This window comes from Pelodiscus sinensis, chromosome 9 (genome assembly GCF_049634645.1).
Source record: "Pelodiscus sinensis isolate JC-2024 chromosome 9, ASM4963464v1, whole genome shotgun sequence".
Classification (NCBI taxonomy): Eukaryota; Metazoa; Chordata; order Testudines; family Trionychidae; genus Pelodiscus; species Pelodiscus sinensis.
This window is the reverse complement of record NC_134719.1, coordinates 46519053-46539613: the sequence shown is the minus strand read 5'-3', so window position 1 is coordinate 46539613 and position 20561 is coordinate 46519053. Positions and strand designations below refer to the sequence as shown.

Below are 20561 nucleotides of genomic sequence, written 5' to 3'. Positions count from 1 at the left end.
TCCTGCACAACTTCTCAGTCAAGCACCTGTTATGTGGCCGACTCCTCAGACAACCCCCTTCCTTAAACCAATGGGGACAATGGAACTCAAAGCTCAGAAAGTTCCCTCCACTGTGGAAGGGAATGCATTTTACCCTTCTCTCATAAGTAGTAAGGTTATCCCTGTAAGTGTTGCTGATATTTTATATTTGGGGAATTGACTTCAGAAGCATGGACCTTTGTCCAAATGGTAGTTAGCATTACATTCGGACATGCATTCTTCATGTCCAGTTTCTCTTTCTTTAAAATGCTAGTGGTTACGAGTGTTGGAAAGCAGTTTGCTCAGCCTTTGTTGGCCTCTTGCATCTCTGAGTTAGGACTATTAAAAGTGGGACCCCTTGCTCAGATAGGCTATGTCTACACAGTAGCATTATTTTGGAACTAGCCAATTAGCCCGTCATAAGACGGGATTTTCAGGTCTTCTCTCCTGAGCTCTCTCGCTCTGTCTCTCTCTTCCTACTGCCTCCCCCCCCCTCAGCTCTCCTCTGCCTCCTGCCTCTCTCTCCCTCTCTTTTTTTCTCTTCTCCTCCTCCTGCCTCTCACTCTCCCTTTCTCTTCTTCTCCTCCTCCTGCCTCTCTCTCCCCGCCCCCTTTTCCTTTCCCCTTCCCCCCCACCGTGGCACTTGGCTGAGTGCTGCCTGCTCAGCCGGGCTGCCATGAGGGAGGGGGGCGGGGCAATGACGTACACAACTGGGGCTGGAGCCAGGGCTGTGTACAACACCACCCTCCCTTCCCCTGCCACCCCGGGGGAGCCCAAACAGCCCCTTGCGCTGCTGGCTCCCCTGGTGGCCCGGCTGAGGGGCGCAGCACTCAGCTGAGTGCCACAGCGGGAGGGGAAGGGGGGTGATGATGTAAACAGCCCCGCCCCCTGGCTGTGTACATCACCGCCCCGCCCCCCTTCTCCTCCCTCCGTGGCGGCTCAGCTGAGTGTTGCGCGCTTAGCCGAGCCGCCGCAAGGGAGGAGGGGCGGGGCAGTGACGTACACGACCAGGAGGTGGGGCTGTCTACATCACTGTCCCCCCCCCCGCGGTGGCCCAGCTGAGGAGCACACCACTCAGTGCCACGGCAGGAGGAGGAAGAGGGGGTGGTGACGTACACGGCCCCGCCCTCTGGCCGTGTACATCACCGCCCCGCCCCCCTTCCTGTCCCACCGGGCCCACCTGAGCGGCGCTCAGCTGTGCCCTGGCGGGGGAGCAAGCGGCCCATGGCTGTAACCCCCCCTTGCCAGGTCTGCTTCCCGCCCCCCTCCTCCTGTCCAGCCCCACGGCCCCCGATTCTCCCCCCAGCTCTGTTTCCCACCCCCTCTTCCTGTTGGCCAGCCCCACGGCCCCCTGGACACCCCCCCACCAGTGCTGCTTCCCTCCCCCCTTCCTCCAGGCCCCCCCCCATCCTCCCTTACAGCCCTCGATCCCCCTCTAGCTCTGCTTCCCACCCCCCTTCCGGCCAGCCCTGCCCCCTTCTCCTCCACGCATGGTGCCCCACTCCTCTTCCGCTCCCTCCCAATCCATGGCACACTGCACCGCTCCCAGCTGAGAGGCGCTTCCGCCAGGCCCCGGTGGGGGAGCTAGCGGCGGCAAGTGGCCCTTTGGAGTCCGCACTTGCCACAAGTGGGGAGTGCGGACTCCAAAAGGCCGCTTGCCGCCCCGGGCCCAGCTGACCGCTGCTCCCGCCGGACCCCAGTGAGGGAGCAAGCGGCGGCAAGCAGCCCTTTGGCCCAAAGGGCCCCTTGCCGCCGCTTGCTCCCCCGCCAGGGCCCGACGGGAGCGCCACTCAGCTGGGAGCGGTGCAGCATGCCACAGCGCACCAAGCAGGGAGGGAAAGGGGAGGGCTGTCTGGAAGGGGGTGGAAAGCAGAGCTGGGGGGGATTGGGGGCTATGGGGCTGGAGGTGAGAATGGGAGGGGGTGGGAGGAAGGCGGGAGGGAAGCAGCACTGGCGGGGGGGAGGAGTGTCCGGGGGGCTCTGCGGCCGCCATGGAGTGAGGGGAAGGGGGGCAGGGTGCTGACGTACACGGCCAGGGGGCATGGCCGTGTACATCAGTGTTACAGATGCACAGACACTGGGCTACTATATATATGACAACTGACATTATTCCAAAATAACAAAGTCCTTGTCTACACTACAAGCAGCTATTTTGACATAATGTCAAAATAATCTTGAGCTGGAAGACTTCTTACTCTGGCTACTGTAACCATCATTTTATGAGGAGTAAAGGAAGTCAGAGGAAGAGTGCTCTGCCTCAGACTTCCTGCTACGTAGACAGCGCCAAAATCTGAAATAAGCTATTTTGACTTAAGCTACACAATTGACATAGCATAAATTGCACAGCTTATTTCAGCTTTTGCCCTGCTGTAAATGTGCCCATATTGTCCTAGTAGTGTAGCACCTAAGTGGAGGGTAAAATCCTGAAAAAGGTAATAAAGCCGCTCCCCGAGTTATGACCATCTCCACTTATGACCATAAGCACTTACAACCAAAGCGGTCATAAATGCAGATCTGGGTTACGAACGGTGATCCGTGCTTACACACAGCGCGGTGGCCATGTAACTCTATGGGATCTGAGTTATGAACACTTCCAGTTACGGACCGAGTGTTGGTCCGTAACTTGTTTGTAACTCGGAGAGCGGCTGTAGAGGGTTACATCGGTTTAAAAGAAAAAATCACTGTGATTAAGCATCAGGCTAGAGAAAGTTCTTTGTGAAGGACTAAGGGAAAATGTCTTTTACTTTTGAAGAAAAATAGATATTTATAACTAAACTTTCATCTTCTGAATTTGAACTTACAAAACAAAAATGTCCATTCATAATGTCTACAAAACCAACATTCTTTGCGTGTTCAATGGTTGCATACTCTTTTTGTGTATTTGCCAACTAGCTGCAGTACCTAACAAATGTGGCTTTATTGTTAATGTTTTTGAAAAAATAAATAATTGAACTCATTTATTCGCTAATTGGATTTCATTTGAAATCTTAAAGACTAGATAGAGGTAAATAAGAAAGCCACAAGAAAAAAATAAAACACTGTTGGGTTCCAGCACAGCGTTTTGTAGTAATCCCATTATTTACAGCCATGTTTTTCAGGAACGTGTGTCCTTAAATTATCAAGTGATTTTTTTTCTTGCTTATGATGTAATTCACTCTGTGGGGAAGCACTTTCATGGTTCCAGGTCATTGCTTTAGTCAGCATTCTGATTTTGTGTAATAAACAGTCTCCGAATGCAAAGCTTTGTTCTTGGCTGGCATGGGGGAGGGTTAGCACTATCAAGCTTTTAAAAAAAAATAAACCAGAGAGATTTAGTGGCTGATATCTAGTGGGTAAGGTGAAAAAAGGACTAGATAGTATCAAAAATTACAGCAGCTGCTTCAAGCAATTCAAATGAATAAAAAATAAGAGATGTGGTGTAAAACCCTCCCAAAGAGCCCCACAAGGGAGGGGAAGTCAGAAGGTAAAAGCAGATTTTGGTTGCTGACACAGAATTCATTTGGAAGCCAGCCCTCAGTTAATATCCTTCATGTGCACAGGGAATGTTATTTAAGGAAAGCTTGTTGCCTTCCTGCCACCCTGCTGCTACCAGTGGGTGTCTCAGCCCAGGCCAAGTGATGAGAAAACTACAGAACTAGGGGAGAGTCAAAGAGGAGAAAGAAGGAAAAAACCTATTAGCAAGCAGCATGGCTTCTCTGAAATGATCAGATTTGACCCAGACCTCCTGTTGTATCCAGGAAACTATATTTGTTTAACCTGTGCTGTTAGCTCAATCCAGGGCTGGATCTATAGCCAAGGAGACCTGCTTGAAAGGAAAAGGGTAGACTCTTGAGAGACAAAGGAGAAAAACAAAGAAAAAAAGGGAGAGAAGTGAAGAATTGGGGAAACGCAGATTGTTGGAGGAAGGTCATTTTGCTGAAATCCCTGTCCTTTTATCTCAGAACTCTGCTGTTTTCCACACTGAGGGTACGTCTACAATGCATTGCTATTCCCGGATACTGGAAATATCCCAAAATAGCAACGCCACATTCAAGGAACGCACCCGCTATTTAAAAAAACTGAAATAATGGACACACTCTTTCTCCATACCTGTAAACCTCTAAATAGCCTGTAAATACCTGTAAATAGCCTTTTTTGAAATTAAATCGAAAAAAGATACACAATTTGCATAGCACAAATTACATATTTTTTCAGTTTTAGAGTTCAGGCTAGACATAGCCTGAGTCTCTGCTCTCTGCAAAATCAGGGGCTATAATTCTAATGATATGTCTACACCTCAGTTAAAAACCGGTGACTGGCCTGCACCAGCTGGTTCAGGCTCAGGGTGTAGCCAAGTTTTGGGACTCTTCCTCCCCTCACAATCAATGCAATAAAAGGGCTAGGATGTGGAGGAAGAAGGGGAAGCCAAGGAAGGAAAGGAGGTCTCATATACAAAGCAGACGAAGTTCCAATGTTTTGATATACAGCTCAGGCATGGCTTCCAGAAGCAATGAGGCCAATAACAATAATTCTGACTGTTCCTTCAGCAATAAACTACCAGCTTTTAAAGCCTACTTAACCAAATGATTTATCAGGGGCCATTTTTGTTATTTTCTGCACCTTGCTGTGTGTCGTGTTAAATGCACAAGCCAGAGGGATTACTGGATGAAAGCCCTGAAGTGTCTCTATTGGTAATAAAAATCCTCATTTACTCTGTCAGAGGATCTTGCCAACAGTTATTATCCTGGCCTGACACTATGAATCACAGTGGGAAGTCATCCAACCTCATCTCATTTCCCTAGGACGTTAAAGAGGTTATAACTTTTGATACATAGGTGGAGAATGAACAGTAAATCTACAGAAGTAATGTTAACCAAATGTTTGAGTTACTGGCTTCAGTTGCTACCAGTTTCATAGGCTATCACAGCTATATTGTGTGATTGGTATGTTGCATGCAATTCCTAAAATAGCTGAGAAATCTCTCACATAATTCTTACGCAAGTGGAAGAGGTTAAAGTGTCTGAAGAATGGAAAATTTAGCATGAAATTTCTATTTTACTATGATAATGCACTGCATGTGTGAAATTATTTACAAGACATGTGTCATGCAGCTGTGAAATAATGAAACTCAATTGGGTTGTCAAAGCCTTGTTAGATATGCTAGCAAAAGGCAATATTTCTCTATTGTACTAATTGTACTTTCATTCCACTTAAGCAAACAGTGCATTGTGTAAGAGCCTGTATTTGCTGATAGCCAGTCATGTTTGTTATCTTACTGGAGCCAGTAGAGACCAAAATCCCATTGCCAGTAGGTGAACATTGAAGTGTAAATGATCAAAGGTATAGGCTGCAGTTCCAAAAATAAATCCTATTCATCAACAGAAAAAAGACATTTTGATTGTATTCAGCAACAGCTAAAATAGCTCTAATAGGCCAAATTTATCCTATGTGCAATTTCTATGCACTATGGTACAAATATAATTGAGATCAATTCAGCGGAATAGGAGGATATTATTGCATACTGAAAATGAAGCCCTCACCTCTTCAATCTGCCTTTTTGCACTGGTGCAATATTTTCAGCAGTAGTGGACATGCCAGAAAAGTATTTTGGGTAGCTTTTTAAAACTCTAATCTTCTTACCTGTCATTGTATTAGGGTATTGAAACATGTAATGCAAAAGATTATTCACTTATAATCATCTGTTTCTACACACTTGTATTGACACAATGATTACTATACATACACACACATGCAATTAATAATGGCCGACTGCTCTGAAGATACAGGACTCCTCTGAGCTAAGAGTTTTCACTTAATAGTCAATAGTTGCAAAGGCAGGATTTGCTTTTCAAGCCAGTCACTAGAAATTAAGACATTTACACACTGAGATATGCTAGAGGAGGTCTGACATAGTCCATCCAGCATGGGACAGCTATAGTCTACATGTAAGTCAGTTTACAATGTCTGAACATTCTTTCAGCCCTGCTGTACTTGGGCAAAATACAATATAAAGGCCAACGTTTTCAAACATGGGTGCCTATTGCCAGGCAACTGGCTGCATGACTTGACCCAGTTCTAGAGGTGCTGAGAACCCAGACAGCTTCCACTGAAATCAGAACTGGAGACAGGAGCACTCCGAACCTCTAAAAACATACATGCTTAAATAAGGACTTAGGTGCCTAACTCTAACCACCCATCGAAACATTGGCTGTGATACTTTACAAAGCCACACTTAACATGTATCACCCTCTCCTGTAATTCTTCTCTTCTCACTGCTATGTGGGACTCAGGAATATTTGTGCTCATATTTTTAGTTAGCTAAGAACATAATGAATAATGGGCCTGATTCTGCAAAACATTGTGCACATGACTTAAAGAATGTGGGCCATCCCAATGATTTCAAGTCAGACTATTTAAATGCACTGAAGTTAAGCATGGGCTTAAATGTTTTGCCAGATCCAGGGCGAATGCTTTTGCTTTTATGGGTTTCTGTTGGTGCAACTGTAATTGCATTTTACAATATCTAGGGCAGCATTACAGTTGCACAAAGGTGCACACATTTCTTTCCTTGTACTTCTACCACATCATGCTTCTGGGTGTGAGCTGATTCAGAAGAGGACAGGAAGAAATCCCCCGCCATGTATAGCATGTTACCTTGGGTAGGTACATTAAAGTGGGAAAGGAGTTTCCTTCTGAAGCACCTAGTCACTGGAGTTGATGTACCAAAGACATGACCCAATGTAGCAAATTCAATATTCTCTGGTGTGTAATTTTAAATCTGGTTGAAGTGAGACTGTTGCACTAATTTCATTTTTTGACACATGGTTTTCAGTGTTAGGAGTGAGCTGTTAATGAGCTCTGGCAGGGTTAAAGTCACTGGATATAGTTCTGCAAACATGTTTTTTACAATTCTAATTATTCATAGGGCAGCAAGCATGGAGGAGTTGCTTGCTGTATCTGAATGGAAATTATATTGCCACAAAACCATAGGAGGTGATTCCAGTTGTAGGCCCTAATACTATACTCCTCACATAAAACAAAATTCCCTTTAAAATCAATGGCTAATCGAAGCAATGAAGCCTAAGAATATTGCCATTGAAGATATGACCTACCATATTTTTAGAACATATACATCAACAACCTCCAATAATAATCCCAGTTATTTTATGTACCAGTATGTTTGGTAAAACCGTCATATTTGGCATTTGCTAAACTGTATTGAAAGATCCCGTTTTCAAGATTTATTTTTATTTATTGTGATATCTCCAGCTGAAATACAGAATTTTACAAAGGTGCTGCATTTGTTGTTGGCCAAATTAAGTCAGCAGCCAAGTCATGAACAATGTTTAATACTAGATGCCTCAAGGTTTGGGAACATTTTTCTTAAACAAATGTACATATTGCTCACTGTATCATGTGTGCTATCTGTTATATAATTTTAAATTTAAAAAACTGCAAATTATTTATCATGCAATTGAAAACATTTAGTTATATTTAATTCAGTTAAATGAGCACCCATACATACCACTAGTTACTATACAGATATCACAAAACATATATTTTGCATCTATGGGTAAGTAGTATCAACAAACTATTTACAGTTACCCCAGGATAAGCCTGGCTGCATGAGGAGAGATGGACAGCATAATTTGGCCAGATACTTCAGTGTAGGCATTTTAATTTTTAAACAATACAATTTTACTTTCTATAGAAAGTATGTTTCTACTTGCAGAGATAGGCTATATCTAGAATACGTAGAATTTTTGAAAGAGAGAATCCATGGGAATTTGCATATCTTCTTCTGATCTCACTTTCGAAAGAGGATCTTTCAAAAGTGAAAGTAGTCTGGACGCGGGATTTTGGAAAAAAAAAAACTTTTATTGAAAAAAAAACACTCTTCCTTAAAAAAGGAGGTTTACACATTTTTTTCTGAAAAAGGGGGTTTTTCCCCCAAAAAAGTGTCCAGACTACTTTCACTTTCAAAAGATCCTCTTTTGAAAGTGAGATCCTCTTTTGAAAAAAACCCATAGTTTAGACGTGCCCTAATTGTAAAAACACCAGCTTTCCAGCCCTGTGAATTTTCAGACATAGCTCCTCACTGTATTGAAGAAAAAAATCACTTTATTATTGCTATTAATACTGCATCATCAACATAGCTATAGTCAACCTGGATTCTATTCTAGCCTATGTATCATCAGCACCATCTTTAAATGAGTAAATATGATATCTAGTCATTGATTCAAACAAGGCTCCTCACAAAGCCATTTTTGTAGGGCATCCTTTCAGTTTATAAATACGATTTAAAAATACAGAAATGTATTATGGCCTACTAGCTGGTAAATTTTCATTTAAAAACAAAACAGGGATGTTTTTATTGCAAAAAAACTTCCAATAAATTAAAAACAACTATATATATTTTCTTAAAAGTGTGAAAATATTTTTCTCTGGAACTGAGATCTGATAGACCAATTTTCAGATATGGCCTCTAAAATTATAACTCACAATTTCCAAGTCCAAGGTTTTCATTCTCAAATTGAGTAAATCTCAATAAGCCCTCAATTTGCATCTGCAAATGCAGATGCAAAACTCAGAATTACATGTACAAATTATAAGAACTGTGTGTTTAATTTTAGGGATTCATCAATATTTGCCTATATGGGAAGCCTATTCATTGACTGACTATGAATTAGAAATAGAAATTATATTATAAGAAACATGACCGATTTAACCCAAGGTATGTTATATTGTGTTTGAATGTAACAGTGTGGCATCCACCTCATGTGAGTGCCCCCTTCTGTAGTCTTTAAATAGTCTTGGCCCTGGTATCAAGTTGAACCCCAGGCCATGTCTACACTACAGGGAAGATCGAAGCTGCTGAAGTAAATCTCCCGGGATTCAAATCAATGGGTCTAGTGAAGACACGTTAATTCAAACTGAGGAAGCGATCCCATCAACACCAGTAGTCCTGCTCCTACAAGGAGTTAAGGAAGTCAAAGGGAGATTGTGCTCCCTTCGACTTCCCGTGGTGTGGATGGTGCCAAAATTTGATTGAAGATACTTCAACACAAGTTACTCAATTAATTGGAGTTGGTATCTTAATTCAAACTTATCCCCTACTGTAGACCTAGTCCCAGAGCTTTCTCCTGGAAGGCAATGGTTTGGCCCTTCTGGCCCCAGCTCTCCAGCTGGACCTCTTAACAGTTCAGATCACCTTCTCAGGGTTTAATCGCTGTCTAGTTGTGAGCCACTTCTCCACTGGCTTATGCAGGGGATCCAGGCTTGTTCGTTACTCTGGATGTCAGTCCAAGGATGCTAAGAATATCAGCCACACTCTGCCATGTCTCTTTAATCAAACTGCTTTTAGTTCCCTGGGCCATTTCCCTGCAGCCCCAGCCTTTGCTAATGCTTCACCCTTACCTCAGGACTCTCCTATCCTCAGACCCAGCAGCCAGCCAGGACCTTTTCCTCGCTCACCCAGTCCCTGTCAGCACGGAGCTGTCCATAGTGCTGTAGTTCCCTTTGGCCATTGAGGAGCACCATCTATACTCCTTTGGCTCCAGCAAGGAACTGACTCCAATCTGCACTTCAGCTCTTTTTGTACTAGCTTGCAACCCTGTGATTGTCTAGCCTCTCCTGACTGGCTTCTTATTGTGCAATCTCTCTAGGCATCTTAGAGGACTGAGCTCCTTTGCTTCTTTCCTGGAACAGGTGTGGCAGGATGCTGGGGCTTCCAGCAGTGGGTCTGTGGGCCTAGTCCACCCTGCCACAATGAATAAAACACTTATTAAATGCCAGATGTTGACTATCAATACTGATGGAAGAATAGAACATCATTTACCTATGTATGATAGAAATGCAAGAATGGATACATTGAGATTTAAGGTAGATGTTAAATGGTGCTGATGCCATGTATTTAACTGACATGGACATGAGTCCAGACCAAACTTCCCCAAGGTTTGGGCATGTTCAGATATGGAATTTAGTATGTTCTACAACCTTGTTTTAAATCTGACCACTGATGTAGACTGTAGACACATTATAAAAAGCTTTTTAAAGTTATCTTGGCAAGCAGGGGGCTATGACAAAACAGATGATTTGTGCAAGGACTATTTAGTTTTCCAATCAAATCTTCAAACTGCCCTTAAAATGTCTGAATTACCTCTTTGGAACAAATGTAATGTTCTAAAATGTGTTGTATTACAAACGTTGCCATCTTCTGACCTTCAATTGATTTTTTCCCTGCCTCTGGCTGCTCTTGTAACATTTTTGTGTTTTTCAGAATCAGAGCTCCAGCAACAACTGTTTTTCCAATTAGAGCTTCCCATTATATAAGAAACATAAATGAGGGTTAAAGTCATGATATAAGGTGTACTGTTACCAATGGTTGATAATTGCAAGCAGAATACTTGCTGAAACTGATTTGATTCAACATCATTCATATTTATTATAGAATCATAGGGTTGGAAGAGATTTCAAGTCATCAAGTCCAACCGCCCTACTAAAAGCAGGACCAATCCCAATTGTGGAGCTCTCAAATGCCATAGATTTGAATACAACGCTACAGTTATTTTGTCCGTGAACAACTGGTAAGGAGATAAACAGCTGGTGGTCAGAGCACTGCACTGTTCTCACTGCTGCTTCCATCAAGATTAGTGCAGACATCCCCTATCATAGCTAAAATGAAGCACACAGCTCCCCTAGTACTTAAAAAAAAAAGCCAACAAATGGGTTTGTGGAGGAAAACAGGATTCTATGGGCAGTATTTGTATGGCATTTGCAGAGGCTATACCATGGCCTTGTCATAGCAGCACAAGCCTGGATTCTGTTCTGCGCAGTATCATTAACTTTTGGACCCTGGGTAAACGTAAGTTGTTTGAATGGGTAGGATGCAATCCTGCTCACACTGACTTTAATAGCAGAGGATCAGGCTGAGGCAGCACTTTGAGGTCCTTGAGTAGGGGCTACCAAACCCCAAATCATTAATGCCAGTAGCTATTGAATCAAATGTGATTTTTTAAATGGATCCGAATAAAAGGGATCTATGTATTGTTTGGCAAAACTATTTGTGGTGAAACTTACGTTTAACTGGGCATGGAGGTTAGTCAGATATATAGAGCTCGTGACATTCAGCATGAGTTCAAACTTCAGCAAAAACAAAACTCAAAGGCTGCGTCTAGACTGGCATGATTTTGCGGAAATACTTTTAACGGAAAAGTTTTTCCGTTAAAAGTATTTTTGCAAAAGAGCGTCTAGATTGGCACTGGTGCTTTTGCGCAAAAAGTGCTTTTTGCAAAAGCATCTGTAGCCAGTCTAGACGCGATTTTGTGCAAGAAAGCTCTGGCGGCCATTTTTGCCATTGGGGCTTTCTTACGCAAAAAATTCCTTCCCTACCTACACTGGCCCTCTTGCGCAAGAACACTTGTGCAAGAGGGCTTTTTCCCGAGCGGGAGCGTCAAAGTATTTGCGCAAGAAGCACTGATTTTGTGCATTACAAAGTCAGTGCTCTTGCGCAAATTCAAGTGGCCACTGTAGACAGCTGGCAAGTTTTTGCGCAAAAGCGGCCGCTTTTGTGCACAGTCTTGCCAGTCTAGACGCACCCAAAATGCAACAGACTCTAATTCTCAGAAAACAGAATAGTGTGCATGGAAAATCAAAGTCACTCTGGGAGCTCTAGGAAAATCCCCTTCTGTTGCATTAGTCCTTGTCCTGGCCAGAGTGGGAGCACTGAAGTGGAAAGAATGCTGGTGTTATCACTATGGCACCAAACCTTGCCTAGACCTCCTAAATCTCCAGCAATGTCACACCAGTAATTGAGTACAAGCAGGCAATTTCCCTGAAATCCTCGGCAGACAAGGTCAGAGCACCATGCATCAGGGAACAGACCTGAAACAAGGAGGATGAACTCCCCATCAGCTGGTTTATGAGAGTGAACAATAGTCCAAATCCAGATGTCTGCCCCCCGTGTATCTCAACATTGCCAAACCACAGGACTGAAGAGGCAAATGAAAGACAAAAGGAACTCCAGGCACTGATGAGCAAACAAGTGATTAGTTTTACCTTAGACTCTTATTTTAAACTCAAGCTTCGGGAGGGATAGCTCAGTGGTTTGAGCATTAGCCTGCTACCCCCAGGGTTGTGAGTTCAATCCTTGCAGAGGCCATTTGGGGCAAAAATTTGTCAGGGATGGTACTTGGTCCTGCTGTGAAGGCAGGGGACTGGACTCGAGGTCCCTTCCAGCTCTAGGAGATAGGCAATTTAAAGATAGGGAAAAGGGTCAATGCTCCATCTCCTGAAGAGGACAGCCATAGGATGGCTGAAGAACAGATGCCACACTCCATCCTAGTGCCTGTATTGGTATGGGCTGCCTGAGGGTGGGGCAAGTGTGAAAGGAGGTGCATACCACACCCTCTTCAAAGGTGATATAAGTGTCACAGTGATGAATACTGTTGGGGAGTCTCCACAAGGATTCTGACCTACACACGAATTTTATACCTCCCTCCAAAGTGCTCATTCAGGCTTCTGGGTTACAATCTAGCCTTGACTAAAGAAGATGAGGCCAGCAGCTTTAAATCAAGATGTAAGAACATGCGTCCAGGGGTCAGTGAGGAGAGAACATGGTCTACTGGCCATCTTCTGGAGCTGTAATGTGTTCACATGGTCTCTTTGGGTAACACCAAGTACCATGAATCAACAGGAACTCAAGTATCTTCTCGAGTTAGATGACCAACTCCCACTGCAAGTCAAAAGGAGTTGGGCATTTAAGTCTCCTATGGACTCTTTGAGAACCTCAGCCTGAATTCACAAGAGACAAAATCCCCATTGGCTTCAGTTTTCAACAGAAGAGCAGGGTACACTAGCAGCAAGAGAGAACACTTTGGAATTATAGATAGACATAAAACTCCCAATAACTTTAGTGGTATAGAATCAGGACCTACAGGCCCAATCCTGTTTCTACTGAAGTTAATAGAAGTTTACCCACTGACTTCAGTAATGATGATGACGATGATGATTATGTGTTATGATGGCACCCAGAGGTCTTACTCAGGACCCTACTGTGCTAGTTACTGTGCCCACAATAAATACAAAATGACAATCTCTGCCCTAAAGAGCTCTCAGTCAAAATCATATGACAAGAGAGGTGGATGAAGCAGCCAGGGACAAAAAGAGAATGACAAGGTAACACCAGTGGTGAAAGTAATTTAAAATTTCTTACAGGGACTGTCCTATTGCAACCCGGGTCCCTGCCAGCTCTTTCAACAGCCCCCTGCTGGCTTTTGCCACAGCTCAGCCAGCTCTTGCTGGAGTTGCCCACCAGGGTGCGCCCTCTTACTTTCACCTCTGAGTAACACTGATGTGTTGGGTAGAAGCCTACTGCCTCAGCACCCCAATTATCTAGCCTGGCAAAACTGAGAGCAGGAGCAGACTCCAAGTTTTAAGAGAGGCAACGTTTGTAATTTGAAACTAAGTGGACTGGATCCTTATCTACTATAAATCATCATTGTTCTGATTTATACTAGCTGAATATCTGCTCTAAGGTTATTGGGTTTTTATGTTCTGAAAGAATATGAGGAGCCACCCTAATTTTTATGTGATGATTCTACATTCTGAATTTACAGATCTTAAAAGACTTATCTACACCGTAAGTAAAACCACATTATGTTTAGCGACACCTTGTTCTAATAGTGGTAGAAATGTAGCCGTGTTAGTCTGGTGTAGCTGAAACAAAATACAGGACTATGTAGCACTTTAAAGACTAACAAGAAACCATCTTGTTAGTCTTTAAAGTGCTACATAGTCCTGTATCTTGTTCTAATAGACATTATTTTTTGTGTGGAATGGATACCGTCCCTACATTAGAATTAATAAAATAGGTCTAATACCATAGGACTCAACCGTGAAGGCTGGATTCTGAATGAGACCAAGCAAGACAGAAAATTGGATTTGAACTCTGACCTCTACAAAAACATATGCTTTCTTTGAATTACTGTTAAGAACAAGGAAGCCTTTCATTTTTCTGCAAAGCCAATCAAAGAGATCACTTTTTAGATGTTGCTCCAGGTGCCAGATTTTGTTATTTTTATGCACTTCTAATTTAGGTTTTTTTAGTCATAAATATTATGTTTCCTGATTATTTTAAACTGCCCACTACAAGTAGTCTGCCAGCTACAATATATCCATTGAATAAACGTGAGTTACCAAATTTGGATGATATAATCATAGTTTTCAGTGGAATCTCGTGCTTTCCATTTAGCTAACAGGATAGCAATGGAATTAAAAAGGTATTTTTGGAAAATTTCCTGCTCAAAAGAAAAATATTACTTAGCAAATACTACCAGCATCCCTTGGAATAAATAGAAGGGTCCTTCTTTAAATCTGCAGAATATCCTAAATATGGGTAAATGTACTTGCAAGTTGAGTTGATTTTGCAGAGCACCCCAGAACAGCTGCTAGAATATAGTACTGAAACAGCCAGTCTGTTGTAAACAAGGCATCCTACATGCTAGCATATTTATGAATTGCAGGGGGTAAATGAGATGATCTTCCAATTAATTCAACTGTTAGGCCTACCAATATTGAAAGAATTGCTTTTAGTGACTTATTCCTCACAGATGCTATCGAATACAAATGCAATTGTAACAAGGTGTCAGTAATCTGAAAATTAAAGGATTCAGGTTCCATATGAATATTTAAATAATAAGATGTGATTATAATTATTCCTTGTGAATGGAAGCTGTTCTGTTCTTTTTTGTAAATTCCACCAAATCTGCAAAAATATAATCTTGCAATTCCTGCTGAAAAGTCAAATGATTTTCTAAAAGAGATACTTGTTTGAAGAAAGCTTACATAAAAATGATGTTTAAAGTGTTCTCTGAGAAAACCAGAAGGATTAACACTTTGTTAAAATTTTTTTTTTAAGGTGTAAACTGTGAGCTGGAAATTGACGAGTGTTTGTCACAGCCTTGTCTAAATGGTGCAACCTGCCATGATACTTTGGGTAGCTATTTTTGTTCCTGTGCACTTGGATTCCAAGGGGAGATCTGTGAAATCAACATTGATGAGTGTGCTAGTCATCCATGCCTCAATGGAGGACAGTGTATAGATGATGTCAATAGGTATGTATCTTAGATATAGAGTAACTTATTCACATGACGGTCCAATGCTATTTAACTTGAACATGAATCACTCGATATAAGGGGAACATGGTCAGCTGAGCTGTTAAACTGTTGATTTCATTTACCAAGAGAGCCCAATCCTGTACTGACTTAAATGCAAGTTTGGGTGCACTAAGAAATGCAAGATTGGGCCCAGAGCTGGTAAACTGATGGGAGTCTGCTGGAAAGACTGACTGCAAGGTGGATTCTTCACATTGTACCTTACAAAGCACTGATCAGTCAGCTCGGCACAACTATGATATAAAGGTGACTTCTGCACCATTTGGATAAAACAAATCTTGAAAACCATAGTCATCCACCAAAACTTCAGTTTCTTAATCAAGATGAGGAAGTGTACAAAATACAACATGTTGGCATTGTTCAACTCTTCACTTTGGAAGAATAGAAACATTAAAGAATAGTGAAATATCGGGTAATAGTAGCCGTAGCAAGATACATCATTAGGAAGAAATATCGGTGCAGCTACAAAATGAATGCATCTAAAAAATGGATGTTTTTCCAGAAAAACAATACTTGCGTCCACACTGCCATTGAGTTCTTTTGGCAGAAAGTTGAAAGCATGGAGGGGTTTTTCCAACAGCGGTAAACCTCATGCTATGAGGAAGAAGCCTTTTTCCGAAAAAGCTTTTTTGGAAAAAGGCGTGTGTGGATGCAGAAGAGGGAGCTCTTTCAAAAGAAGAGGCCTCGAGGAAATAACACAGCTGCCCCGGTGGCCACTCCATCCAGACTAATCACAACTGAAATGCGAGATAGCGTCCAATCAATGTGGATACTATCTTTTGAAAAAGCAGATTGCTTTTTCGTTGCGCTTTTGCTGTGTGGACACTCTCTTTCAAAATAAGCTTTTCTGGAAGATCTCTTCTGGAAAAACTTCTTCCAAAAGAAGCTTGCGGTCTAGATGTAGCCCGTGTGAGGCATTTTACAGGCACATAAGACAACATCCCCTGACCCAAATAGCCTACGATCTATATAGACAAAAGACAGGGGAAAAATAAGGGAAAATGACACAGCTTACAAACAAGTTCCTTCTGCTAAAACTAACAAGGAGATCCAAGTGAAAAGTAGACAGGCCAACCCCTCTCTCCAGGTTTCAGCTCTTTGATGATAGCTTTACCTATGGGACATATGATGACAAAAGAGGGGAAACTATGCAAAAGTAAAATCTGTATTTTAGAAATTAGGATGGAAAATATCAGTTAGTTCATCTAGACAATTCATCGGACAGTGCAGGATTGATCCCTACAATGTGATTTCAGTTCTTAAGGAGCTATTTTAAAGGTACCAGTTAAAAAGAAATCCATCAGATCTATGTCATCAGAAGCCTGGGCTTGATTTCAGTTCACAAAATGAGAAAGATCATGTTCTAGCAATGAACTTTTGCACTATATTACAAAATTACTCTAACCTTGCAGAATTCCCTTTCCGTAGTACTGAATGACTAAGCAATAGAAAGCAATTCTCAATTTTCCAGTGCAGCTGAAAAATAGTGGACTGAGAGAAAGAGGTCATTTTGCATGTGAGCCTCTCGGCAGAGTCATTTAGAAAGTCTGAGACCTTTTGAGGACACACACATATTGTGAGCAGCAATAACACTCATTCTTGACAGACTAGATCACACTCATTTGCCTACTGGAGACTAAAACTGCGGCACATGTAAGAATAGTTTGAAGTGACTGATTGTACTGCAGTGTATCTGCAGGTCAGTTTGGTAATCATAATAAAAAAGGATCTGCACTAATTACATTAAAAATTAGAAAAAAAAGTTGGTTGGACAGCAGAGCAAATTTGAAATGTGAGGATAGTTAGCCAGTCATTTTCTGCTACCCGACCTCATATGAAGATGTTTGAGTTAGAAGAAGGCTTTCATTCTTCTCATCCTAATTCCTCCTTTCTGCCTCATCCTGAAGTGAAATTATAATCCTTTAATGGACAAGCTGCTGCTAGGCGCTTGAGTGTGAAGTCACAGATTTAGCATTATGAGCTATTTATTCAAACACTAGGTCAAATTCTGCCCTCGTATTCAGATTTGAAGTTCTGTTACCTTCAGTGAGATTACATGGGTGTAACATAGGGCAGAACTTGACACCCTACGCCCAACTCTCTTCTCAAACCAATTTCACACCCCTCTAACTACACTGATGCCAGAAGAGTGTCTGCTGATTTCTACTGGTACCCACAAAATAGTAGCAAGTGCACACACAAAGTATAGCTCTGTGCCCTCAAAGGACCTGAACCAAAGCCCATTGAAGCCAATGGAAATACTTGCAGTGGGATTTGGGTCAGTCCTAAAACAGGCACTGCTCTGGACAGGTAGCTATTTTGTACATTAGGAGAATCTGAAGCAGAGGGCCACAAGTAAAATTGGTGTGATGAGCTTTCAAGGGAACACGGCAATTTCTCTGAGAGCATATACCAAGGAAATCTCAGCCCTCAGCACGTATGGATGGGGAATTTTGAGCCTCACTTGGCTTTCTACCCATCCTGCCCTGTGTTGACTGAGTATACATACCAAATCCTCTATACAAGTCACCCTTGAGGATCTCCTAGCAAAGCACTGCAATGTGTAACAATTGAGTGTATGTGAAAAATGGGTACACATGCAGATTTGGCAGTTCAAGCAATGCTATTTGAAAATTCACTATGACTTCATTTCCGGGTCAAGGGAGAAGAGAGGATTGCATGGCCAGGGGATAAACTCATTCTCAAAACACAGATATTCACCAAGCAGAAAATGTGTCTAGGAAACATAGGAAAAACCAACCAAAGAAAAATGTCTTTTCTTTTCTGAGAATATTTTTAAGAGCTTCTCTCAGGCCGAAAATCAATTAATTGATCAGAGGAGTCCTTCTTACCACATTTAATTTCCCAGATTCCAGACACACTGGACTGAGTTAATCTGTGGTCCACTACAGTCCAATGTCCATTGGTCTTTGTGGTGTTACACACAATAAGAATGGATTTGTGAATTTTTTTTCTACCATTCAAAGAAATACTGTAGAATGTTCATACTACAGTGGAAATGTTGCATTATGCTCTGATGTTCAACAGCATTTCTTGCTTCTCCAGAATAAGACTTTGGAGTTAAATCCTGACATCACAAAACACGTGTAGTTTTTTATCCCAAGGCTAGAAATGTCATGTTCAATCAGATTCTTCATCCATGAAGAATGGATTTTTTTTTCAAAATAAAGGAAATCTAATATAGTATCTGAATTAATTTATTTTCTGAGACATGCACAAGTTCCCTGTTCTTACTAGATAAAAAGCTTCAGGGGGTAGCCGAATTAGTCTGTAACAGGAAAAACTTAAAAAACAACAAATAGTCTGGTAGCACTTTCAAGACTAACAAAACACGTAGATGGTATCATGAGCTTTTGGGGGCACAGCCCACGATACCATCTACATGTTTTGTAGTCTTAAAGCTCATGATACCATCTACATGTTTTGTTAGTCTTTAAAGTGCTACCAGACTATTTGTTGTTTTTTAAGTTCTTACTAAATAAAGATGAAATGCAAATCACCCTAACAACCATATTATAACTTAGCCATATTGAAGAGGCCTGTCTTTCTGTAGGACATATGTTGCATGCTTACTTGGTCTTTACTTGGATCATGGCAGGAAGACAGGAGGTATGACATATCATGGTGCAATTACAAGGCACGGTGTGTAATGCAACACAGATGCCATTTCTGAAATCAGCACAACTATCAGTTGCCTGCAGACAGTTCACTGTTGCATATGTTCATATCTCATCTTCATACACAAGGATGGAAGACAGCAGATATATTAGTATTATTTCTCTTTCAATATCACCTAGAGGCCTCACCTCAGTTTAGGGCCTCATTGTGCTAGCCCTCCACATTCTCAGAAGTATCCCTACAACTTACATAAGACATAGGCAGGTATAAGAGAGGAAATATTATTAGTTACATTTTATACAGAGAGAACTGAGGCACCAAAGCTTCTGCAAGGTGGCATAGGAAGTCTGTGGTAAAGCCAGAGACTGAACTCAGATCTCCTGAGTCCCAGTCCTCTTCCTTTCCCCAAAAGACCCAGTGCTTGGGAAACACTGTCCCTTGTTGAAAGTGTTACGAGTGTGTCAGGCTTGCAAGGCATTGTGCTTTTACACAATAAGAAATACTATTCTGATTTATTTTCCATTTTGCCCACAATGTGCTACATGTTGTACAAACACAAAAGGAGGCACAGAGCCTGCCCTTTCACTTTTAAAAAGAGTGTCCTTTTTAAATAGGTTATCTCAGCACAGTATGCTGTAGAACATGTTTTCACTGTAAAAGTACATCAGTCCAAAGATATACTTCTAGTTGGACTCAATGTTGGCCTTTTGTATTGCAGGTACAGCTGCAACTGTACCAGTAGCGGATTTACAGGCCTGCAATGTGAAATCTTAATTCCCTTATGCCAGTCAGAACCATGCCACAATAATGCTACCTGTGTGGACAATGCTGGGAATTATATATGCTCCTGTTGGCCAGGTAAGCTCTGCATTCCCTTACAAGTATTCTCCTTTCCTTTAAAGTAGAGATGTCCTCCCTACTGTGCAGACTGAAGAAGACATGTATCTACCTACATTTTAAAATGCTGTATGTGACCAGCCTTGGAAAGGGTTCCTGGGAGAGAACCTCAGTATAGGTCCATTTGTTTCAATAGGACTCTGACAGTTTACCCCAGCTGAGGATAGACGTGCCCATGTGAGATCAGAATGAAAGGTGTTCTCCAAGGGTATGTCTACACTACAAAGTTAATTCGAACTAACAGATGTTAGTTCGAATTAACTTTGATAAGCGCTACACTAGCGATCCGTTAGTTCGAACTTAATTCGAACTAGCGGAGCGCTTAGTTCGAACTAGATAAACCTCATTCCACGAGGACTAAGCCTAGTTCGAACTAACTAGTTCGAATTAAGGGCTGTGTAGCCGCTTAATTCGAACTAGTGGGAGGCTAGCCCTCTCCAGCTTTCCCTGGTGGCCACTCTGGCCAACAACAGGGAAACTCTACTGCCCCCCTCCCAGCCCCGGAGCCCTTAAAGGGCCACGGGCTGGCTACGGTGCCCATGCCAGGTGCAATCCTGCCAGCACCCAGCCAGCAGACCCTGCACCTGGCACGGCTCGAGCCAGCCACCCGATGCCCCCCAGCCCTCCGCCTCTTCCCGGGACCAGGCTGGCGGCTCCCGGGAGCCTGCCCGGGACTGCAAGAGGCGGGCGCCCGCCTGGGTCCAGTGCAGACATCATGGACCTCGTCCACGACCTCCACACTAGGCACAGGAAAGTGGCTGTCTAGGGCAGGAGAGCTGCCAGCCTGGCCACCCAGGAGCAGGTTTGCATGAAAATCAAGGTGGTCCACTGAGACCCCCGACCCTGAGCCCTGAG

General features: G+C 42.6%; 1 protein-coding gene across 1 annotated transcript in view; it reads left to right on the top strand.

Moving 5' to 3' along the window:
- CRB1 (crumbs cell polarity complex component 1) overlaps nucleotides 1-20561 on the top strand; it is a 173655-nt gene that overhangs the window by 65780 nt on the left and 87314 nt on the right. The window contains exons 3-4 of the mRNA XM_075936696.1: nucleotides 14915-15110; nucleotides 19528-19667. Coding sequence (XP_075792811.1) covers nucleotides 14915-15110; nucleotides 19528-19667 — 336 coding nt within the window. The remainder of the gene's footprint in view (nucleotides 1-14914; nucleotides 15111-19527; nucleotides 19668-20561) is intronic.